General features: G+C 30.2%; 2 protein-coding genes across 2 annotated transcripts; both read right to left on the bottom strand.

Annotated features, from left to right (window-relative positions):
• Window positions 1-870: 870 nt before the first annotated feature.
• LOC123305565 (zinc finger protein 791-like) lies at window positions 871-2445 on the bottom strand. Its single transcript, XM_044887324.1, has 2 exons — window positions 2312-2445; window positions 871-2190 (listed from the first exon to the last, which is right to left on the bottom strand). Exons 1-2 carry the CDS (start codon window positions 2432-2434, stop codon window positions 871-873), a joined length of 1443 nt encoding a protein of 480 aa, XP_044743259.1. The 5' UTR covers window positions 2435-2445.
• Window positions 2446-3783: 1338 nt separating this feature from the next.
• Window positions 3784-6084, bottom strand: LOC123305716 (zinc finger protein 98-like). The gene is made up of 2 exons (XM_044887510.1): window positions 5867-6084; window positions 3784-5083 (listed from the first exon to the last, which is right to left on the bottom strand). The coding sequence occupies exons 1-2, from the start codon at window positions 6005-6007 to the stop codon at window positions 4046-4048; spliced, it is 1179 nt and encodes a 392-aa protein (XP_044743445.1). The 5' UTR covers window positions 6008-6084; the 3' UTR covers window positions 3784-4045.
• Between the last annotated feature and the right edge of the window lie 3905 nt (window positions 6085-9989).

The following is a 9989-nucleotide window of genomic DNA, read 5'->3' as shown; positions in this document are numbered from 1 at the left end:
AAGCATTGTAGTGATAAAACCGCGTGCAGAAGGTCGCGCGGATCGTTCCGGAACCGAAAAACTACTTTTCTGTATTTTTTTACAAAAAAAAAAAAACTTATTTAAAAAAAAATTAAACCTTTAACAAAAATTTATCGAATTCATTATCAAAATCCGCTAAATTTATCAAACTATAAAGGAATTGTACAAAGCTCTTTCCAATTTCTTGGAAGGATTTAGTACAAATTGAAAAGCTTTAGGTGGTAGTATATTCCATTTCTAACACTTTAAATAAAGAGACAGATATTTATAATTTTATCCATATATTCTATTTGAAATAATTTTTTTGGGATAATCAAAGAACGTTAGCGTTCAGTTGAGGGAAGAAGTTTAACTGGAAAAGGGTTAGAAATCACCCCTAGATCTCGAATACAAAGAGCCAGCTGGTTTACAAAGCAATGCTACATGTACGTACCATTGCTTTACCTATGTCAAAGTTAAATGTTTACACTATCAAAATTTTGGTAGCATCAAATAACTATAATGGGCTTGTAAACACCAATATTTCTAAAAAAAGACATGGAATGTTTTTTACCTAAAAAAGGTCCCCCAATGATCTTTTTTTTTTATCTGTTTTGGTGCACCAATATTTGCTTTGGCGAACTTTTTCATAGCTGTTATTAACTGTTATAATAACCACGAGCTTGTTTGAAGGTTACAGAGACAAAATTAAAATAAAATATTTATAGGTATTTTGATGAATATATTAATCTATTTCTCCACACTACAAGTTTTCATTAAAATAAATACTAAGTTATGTGATATACAATAAAAAATATTTTAAATATATAAATAAATGCAAATAAAATTAATAATTAATTAATTAATAATTCAATCATTATGACCTTTAACGTGAGTTTGTAAAGATACTTTTTGTGTAAACGCTCTTCCACAAATATGACATGCAAACGGCCGTTCACCAGTATGTGTTCGTATATGATTTTTCAATATTGTACTTGTATGAAAAGCTTTTGTACAGTACGTGCAAACATATGGCCGTAAACCTGAATGTACTTTTAAATGATTACGCAAACCTTCACGGGATTTATATTTTTTACCACATAAATGGCAATCATAAAGTTGACGATCTTGTGCGTGGGTACGTAAATGTTTACGCAAATCACCCTGTGACGGACATGATTTTCCACATGACGGGCATAATGCTTTATACTCTTGTTGAATACCTAAATGTTTTTCCCGTACATGTTTTAATAAAACTGATTTGAACCCGAATGCTCTATCACATTGATCGCACTTATGCGGTCTAACATTAGAGTGTGTATTCAATGTATGAAGTCGTACATTATAAACCATTTTTCCACAAAGTGGGCACGCATGCTTCTCTTGTGGTGTATCCGAATGATATTTCTTAACATGTATTTTTAATGATACTTCACCCAAAAATGTTGAATCACAATGTAAGCAGAAAAATGATTTCTCACGTTTTGTATGTGTCTCCTTATGTCGTTTCAAATTTGCACTTAGATAACACTCTTTTCCACAAATGTCACATGGATATTTTTTATTAAAATGTGTTTTTTTATGAAAATCTAATTGTGCTTGAATTAGAAACGTTTTATTACAAACATTACATTTGATAACGCTTTTTGTTTTGTGGACACGCTGTAAATGTTTTGCCAATTCACCGGGTTTACGATATGCTTTTGAGCAATGTTCGCATTTATGTCGAGTGCCTTGTTGATGATATCGCAAATGTCCATAAAGTGTTCGTTCCGGCATTGTTTTTCCACATAATTTACATGATACTGATTTTTTACTAGTTTTATCAATTTTACTTAACATTTCTTCAATATTTTCTTTAGTTTCACCACGATTTGCTTCTTTTACTGAACTATTATTCGCTTGTTTATCATCTACTTCATCATCATCATCATCATCATCATCGTTATCTCTATCAAAATCATCCTTATAATCGTTATCAGAATCAAAAAGTTCAGATTTAATTTGTGATGAAAATTCGTCTTTAATATTTGCTGAGTTTATCTCGGAATCCTTTGTATCGCAGCTTTCGATTATTTTTTCTAAGATTTCTTGAGAACTTTTGCATGTTTCTCGAAAGTATGAAAATTTATTCATTTGATCATAACAATTTTTACAAATTGATGATGGAAATTCGTCATTCTGTTTAATCTGTAAAAAGAATATTTTATAATTATCAAATTTGTAATATTACTTTTGGTTTATCCTAACATTAAATTTGATAAATTATAAATTAACTTTAATTCAGGAAAATGATAAAATCAAATTTTACCTCAATATCAACGCAAATTTGAATCATTTTAATAACCTCCGGTGTATATATCGAGGACATGTTTTCTTCAAATAATAAACAAAGGCGACAAATTAATGGAAAATCTTCTCTAGATATGGGCATTCTTTAAGTTGTGTAAATACCAATTATTTTAATTCAAAAAAATTCCTTTTTAAAAACACAAATAAAATAAACAAATGACAGCTTAAATGTCAGTGTTTTGTTTATTGAAAACAAATCAACGATCTGCTAGCATAGAACGTCAAACATAAAATTATGGAGCACCTCAAGAAGTACCCTAATAAACGAAGTTAAAGTGCCGCAAGTGCATTTCGTGACTCTAAAATACTAAGCTGTTCTCAATTTATTTATGTTTTAATTCAAAATGCTATTCAGAGCACCGAGCCATTTTATTAAATATTATACGGTCCATATAATAAAGTATCTGTGGACATTTGTGAGTTCGAAACTTGAGGATCACTGGTCAGAAAAAAATGATTCTCACATCATCTGGCCAGAGATGATTTTAAGGATGTTGTCATTGTACAATATTGTAAAAATGTTTTGGACTATACTTTTAATAAGTATGTATACATATACTACACATACATTGTGAACTAGTGCGTTACCTTTCTAATGTATAATGCGGAGATATTCTCGTGAAAAATAAAGTATAATCTCAAAATAAAGTCTCTCTTCAACTATCTATACTCTAATTATAGTCGTTTCTGTACAACAATAAAATTCATTAACTTTGAATAATTATATCTCAGTAATTAAACGGTCAATAATTTTTTTTAAACTCAGGTCAAATCCATCAATGTTACTTTTTGTAAAATCTTAAATCTAGTTTTTTTCTAGAATTCAAAAACTTGTTAAAAACAACCTCTCCTATTCTTTTCATGTTAATTATCCAAACTTTAATTAAACTTATCTCGAGTTAGAGACAATCAATCGACTTCAAATTTTCATGTTAATTGTATTATAATATCCTTAATGAGTATACAAAAATTTATAATAATCTGTCACAATGCTCATAGCGAGACAACAACGTTAATATACCTTTGGTTATGATTACGATGAGTTACTAAGGTAGTAACAATAGCAATTTTTGTCAGAAGAAGGCGGACTTATCAACCCAATTACTTAGGCGGTTGGCCTAAGTAATAACTCTTCCTTTACTGTAAACATTGCAAATATTGCGAGCAAAATGAGCATTTTGCTCGCAAAATTGTACACCAAGTACTTCAGCATTCAAGCTGAAGTCCTTGGTGTACAAAGAGGGAATTTCAGGAGCTGAAATGGGCTATGGAGGACCAAGGACGCGTTAAGAAGGTTCAAGTGGGTGTTGTGGGCTCAGGGCGGGGGCATATATTAAATATATAACTGTGATTTTTGATTTATCAAATGATTTTATTTACAATAATTATTATTTAATAATAATTGATTATTTTTATAAATAAGGTGTTCAATATCTCCATTGCAGCTGGGTATGAGCTTTAGGTACTCATATTACATCGTACGCTTTACGCATCCATAATCCTAAGGTTTATATATTTCTTATATTTGTTTCTATATTCTATTTCATCACTTCTGCCTTGTCACCTTCTACTCTTCATTCTGATTCTGGGGCTTGCTTTTATAGCGTAACGTTCTGTCATCCATACAATGTATCCTAACGAAGTCTTTGAGATTCAGCAAAATGTGCTATATCTGCTTAGATTATAATGCGCATTATATTTTCGATCCATGAACCAACTTGATATGATTACGTAACGATGAAGTATGTCCAAAAGCTTTTGAGCAAATTGTACAAACAAATGGCCGTTCTCCAGTATGTGTTCGTACATGATTTAAAAGAATTTGTTTGGAAGCAAAAGATTTTGAACATATTTCACATTCGTACGGACGATAATTTAAATGTGATACTTTTTCGTGTGATGTTAAATGACTGCGTGTTTTAAATTTTTTCTCACAGTATTTACAACTAAAATTACGTTTATCATTATGTTTTGTTTGTAAATGACTTGATAAATCACCATTCGTACGAAACGCTTTACCGCATATCGAACATAATGATTTAAAATTGTTCTCAACATTTTCATGACAGTTTTCAAAATGGACACGTAAACCATGACGTGATTTAAATTTCTTTTCACAAAACGAACACTGAAGTTTAATGTCACCATGAGTGAATTTCATATGTTCACCAATGTTCCATACCGATTTAGAACATAATTTACAAGCAGTTCGTGTTAATTTATTTACACTATGGAATTTCTTATAATGATACGATAAATTACTAGAGGTACTATAAAACTTCTTACAATGCGAACAGAAATATGTTGGTTTATTATTTTGATGTAGCAATTGATGCCGTCGTAAACTACGTTTATTTGCTACAGATTTATTACAAACTTTACAATTCAATGAATTGTTTTCCCCTATAGTTTCGACATCAGAAAATTTTTTTATAGTTTCATTTGATTCTTTATCATCATTTTGAGATATATCCGAATTGAACGATTTTAATGAGTTATTATCAATATCAGTTTCGAAAATTGTGTTAAATGTTTCGTCTTTATTAATTTCCGTCTCTGACTCATTATTTTCATATTTTAAAGGTGGATTGTTATTTTCGGTTCTAATGTCGGATATTTGGCTTAAAATATTATATGAGATTTCACATTGTTTCTTTAAATTTAGAATTTCGTCCAATCGGCACGAACAATTCTTACAAATTAAATTCAATAGTGGTTTATTTTCTGCTACCTAAAATAAAAACATGCTTGCTCAAAAATCAAATTGCTAGCTTACAACATAATATTTTTACATATCAAATAAACATGATTCCACTTGATTTCGAGTATTCCTAGTAATTTGATAGTAATGTTATTACAATTATTACAATAAGATTCTTCTAATTAAAACTTAGACAAAGATAGCCGCACACAATCGTACATGTAGCGGTCTCAAGTTGAGTTAGTGTGTTAAAAATTGATCTGGGTTTGCGGTCTATTTATGTAAATACGACTCACGCTAGGGATCAGCTTGTGAACGAAAAATTTTACGAGAATCATTGATAAATTTATGGATAATAACATTAATTAAATGGTTAAGAAAATATTAAAATAATGGGTGAGGATATTCGTTAAGATAATTTGTAGTAGATGATTATCGTGAACAGAATATTAACTAATTTTTTTGAGCTTTTCTCAGATTTTTTTGAGGATCATGAATGAACGTAATCACAGGATTAACCAAAAAGTTAAAAATCCCACAGACCCGTGCTAAGTTGACCCGCCATGACCAGCCCATGTATCAGTGAGTGAACGCAATCACAGAGAAAAACTATTGATTTTTCACCAGCTCCGATAACGGATTCGTAATCTATCTAAAAAATGCTTTGATTTATGTGTTATCCTAACGTTTAAAAAACACTCGCTAAATATCGCTACTCCAAATTATCTTAACGTGAGACTCACGCTAAACAAACGATAGTATCCGAATAGCATTTTCGTAAAAATTAAACTGATACTAATTATTTATTATTACCTCAATCCCAAGGAAAATCAATAAACATTGCATATCAAATGAGTTATTAAGTACTTGAACAGTTGTCATTTCGTTATAATTAAGCATACAGATTCGACATTTTTCTTCATAACTATTTTCCGTTTCAGAAGATTTTTCCATTTTTATATGCTTGATGGGTATAAAGTGTTGCCGGTATAGTTTGTTCTACATAATATTATAATATTTTTTGTTTACGTTTTTCATCCCATTGACATTTGAATTAATTTAAAGGTGGGATATTTGAAACTAGTTTGAAACTATTATTATTTCTGTAGAAAACTTTTTTGTAAACATAACATGTTGGTAAACTGTGTTCATAAAACACTTGTCAAAATTAGTGTACGTTCTACCAGTCAACCAGTGGTATCAAATAACAAGGGAGATTACTTCCTATTACAGTTATATTCGCGACTACAATAAACTATAGATGGCACTGTAATGGTTGAAAAGAGGGTTTGAAGTTGAAACATTTATCTCTATGGTATAAACCGGTATAAATAAAGAAAAAAATCATTTCCTTTTTATGTCATTTAATTATAGGTATATTCTAAGGAAACATTATTTCTTCCACCCTCCTCTCCATTTCATATTTAAATCAGTAGCAGTCAATTCGTTATTTTGGAGTTGCGATTAAAATAGATTTCTGATATGTATAGGGATATGAAGATCGCATATATATATATATATATATATATATATATATATATATATATATATATATATATATATATATATATATATATATATATATATATATATATATATATATGAACAAACGAACGTTCTACGTAGAGAACGCGAGGGATCTGTTAGCCTGTAAGTGGATGCGATCTTGATTAATAGAGATTCTGAGTAAAAGGTGTATTTTCATGATGATGCTGAGTTTGAGCGTCAAATTAGGTCACGTGGCCAGTTTAGGCTGTGCTGCTATCTGGATGAAAAACAATGAACAGCTAAACAATGTTTAGCTTTTTACGATTTGACGATGCTGAAGATTTTTTTTTTCATATAGATGGCAGAACGGCCTAAACTGACTTTTAATCACAGAATAGTATATCCTATTTTTATTATCAGGATTAATTTTGAGAGTTTTCGATAAATAAATTTATAATACATATTTTTTTGTGTTTTAATAAAACGAGAATAGAGCCAGGCGTCCCTTGACGGCTCACATTTTTTTTATTTTCAATTGATTGCCATTTCCAAAGCATTTTCTTGAACAATTATGGATATAAGCGTTTATCATTACCATGTGTCTGAATAAAAATTTTGTCGATGGACATAGTAACAAAAAAAAAAAAAACAAAACAAAACAAAACAAATCAGTATGATCGCTTTATAATAGAGCTCAGAATCAGTCTGAACAGAGATTTGTAACAGAGAGATCCTTTTGTTCTCTCCGGTCCGCATAAAAATCGATTATTTAAACCAACTTTTACCAAGAAAATGCGAACAAGTCTTTCACGATCGAACGAGTAGTTTCTCGTATATACAGAATTGCTCTGAAATTTCAACTTTTTGTAAAAAATTTTAGGTCTTATTTTCTAAAACTACTCACCAATTGTTAAATTAATCGTATACTTGTATTTTTTGGTGAAAGTTCCTTTATAGGTAGGTATATCGAGTTTCGCCAAATTTTAAAATTAAAGATACTTTTTTATTTTGAATTGCGATAAAATACCCTTTTTAAATATTTCTTTAAAAAAATTTTCGATGTTATTGTACATTTCTTAACGTTTATAAATAATATATTTTGACCCTAGGCCAGAAAGTTAGATTTCTTGGTGATAAAAAGGCCGAGGCGAAGCCGAGTAAGATTATTCGAAAGTGATATTTTCTTTGTTTAGAAACATTGTTCATAGTTCTATATACTTTTTTCTACTCAGTGGCGGATTAAGTATTTTGCCGCCCTAGGCCCTGTCTGATTAGCGGTAGCGGATAGACGGTATACCGTATAGACGGTATACCGTAGACGGTATAGACGGTATTTTGAAGAATTTTCAAAGCTCTGTTGATTTTTTGTATCTTTAGTAAAATTAATCTTACATGTAAGCCGCTTCTAGAATTGCACAATGTTTTCTTATTTTATTTTCAATGATTATATATATACCGTATAGACGGTATACCGTATAGACGGTATACCGTATAGACGGTATACCGTATAGACGGTATACCGTATAGACGGTATACCGTATAGACGGTATACCGTAGACGGTATACCGTAGACGGTATAGACGGTATTTTGAAGAATTTTCAAAGCTCTGTTGATTTTTTGTATCTTTAGTAAAATTAATCTTACATGTAGCCGTTTCTAGAATTGCACAATGTTTTCTTATTTTATTTTCAATGATTATATATATACCGTATAGACGGTATACCGTCTACGGTCTAGACCGTATACCGTCTATACGGTATATATATAATCATTGAAAATAAAATAAGAAAACATTGTGCAATTGTAGAAGCGGCTTACATGTAAGATTAGTTTTACTAAAGATACAAAAAATCAACAGAGCTTTGAAAATTCTTCAAAAAAAGCTTATCAATATTCAATTATTTCTGTTATAAACCATTTTTTATCAGTATTGCACTCACAAATAAAAAAGTTAATCAGAAAATAAATTCCATTCTATTTCATAGAAATTTATTTGTAAATTTATATAAAAAAAATTCGAATAGATCCTTAAAATGTATTGTCGTTACATTATATTAGATTTAAAATTTTGACATTCTGAAAAATTAACAGCCGCCCCCCAAATTGTGCCGCCCTAGGCCCGGGCCTCACGGGCCTAGGCGGTAATCCATCACTGTTTCTACTTCGAAGTTTCTCCTAAGAAACAATTTTGTGTAAAAAAAAGGATTGTTTGAAAATTTTAAATGAAATAGCTCTTTTAAGAAAATTGAAATAAATCGAGAATATGCGTAGCAATTTCTTCACTTCATACTTAAAAAACTTGTAGTTCGATCGTAGATTCGCCAAATCAACTATATTTTTGCGTCTGGAAAAAGGAAAATTACTCAAAAAACATAAAAATCCAAATTATCAGGCTTGGAGTATCTTCACTAATAAAATTTTAAGTGATATCTCAAGTTACCTTTAAGATTTGTCACATTTCGAAACGAAAATTTGTGCGTGTTTTCTCTACCCAGAAAATTGAAAAATCGAATTTTGACAATAGGATGAATATTGTTCGATATATCTCAAAAATTTCCCAAAAAAAACTACTCCTCCCACATCGTTAAATAGCTCGTTTTGTAGTTAACTAATGAAAAAATAACTTAAACAAAAGTTACAGAATTTGAAAAGGGCCATCATGTTCTGACATCAGATTGGTTCTAGTTCTTCGGGGTTTCTTTAAAATACCCAATTTTGATCCCAAACGGTAACAGATAGAATATCACTTTAAAGTTGTGCCTCATAAAAAAACTAACATTTTTATTCAAACCATTTTTTCGAAAATCGTGAGCTTTCGGAGGAAATGCGACTTAAAAATATGACATTATTGGATTTATTCGAAATACGCTTAGAGTTTATCGATAATTGTAGGTCAAAGTTATGGACACAGATGAGTGTCCTCTATTGCCCTTGACAACTTTTGCTTAAAGCATTTTTCCGCAGTTAGTGTGTTTTCTTTCGATTAAATGCAATATGACATATTTTCAAGTTGCATTTCTTCCGAAAGCTGACGATTTTTGAAAAAATGGTTTAGATGAAAAATATTATTTTTTTTATGAGGATCAACTTTCTAATTTAATGTGTTATTCTATCTCTTACCGTATAGGATCCAAATTTGCGAGTAAAGAAACCCGAAGAACTAGGTCTTGATATCAGAACATGATGTCCCCCATCAAACTCTGCAACTTTGGTTTAAGTTATTTTTTGATTGGTTAACTACAAAACGACATATTTGCCTATATAGATTAAAATGATCCACCGTGTATATAAAATATATTAGAGTATATTAAGTTTAGTATCAAGTTTGTAACACCTAGAAATATTGATACTACAGACAAAATTTGGGTGTAGGTATTCATAAAATCACTAGTTAATTTTCGTTTGCCCGTCTGTCTGTCATCTCTATAACTCAATAGTGAAAAGAGA

Source organism: Chrysoperla carnea, chromosome 1 (genome assembly GCF_905475395.1).
Source record: "Chrysoperla carnea chromosome 1, inChrCarn1.1, whole genome shotgun sequence".
Classification (NCBI taxonomy): domain Eukaryota; kingdom Metazoa; phylum Arthropoda; class Insecta; order Neuroptera; family Chrysopidae; genus Chrysoperla; species Chrysoperla carnea.
Note: the sequence above shows the minus strand (reverse complement) of the source record. Positions and strands in the feature narration are given on the sequence as shown.

What these genes read in the sequence shown, in the direction of transcription:
- LOC123305565 (XM_044887324.1), bottom strand. Translation starts at nt 2,434, where the DNA reads ATGCCCATATCTAGAGAAGATTTTCCATTAATTTGTCGCCTTTGTTTA. An exon ending in AAATTTGCGTTGATATTGAG is followed by an intron (nt 2,191 to 2,311) that starts GTAAAATTTGAT and finishes TTCTTTTTACAG; the next exon opens with ATTAAACAGAATGACGAATT.
- LOC123305716 (XM_044887510.1), bottom strand. Translation starts at nt 6,007, where the DNA reads ATGGAAAAATCTTCTGAAACGGAAAATAGTTATGAAGAAAAATGTCGA. An exon ending in TGATTTTCCTTGGGATTGAG is followed by an intron (nt 5,084 to 5,866) that starts GTAATAATAAAT and finishes TTTTTATTTTAG; the next exon opens with GTAGCAGAAAATAAACCACT.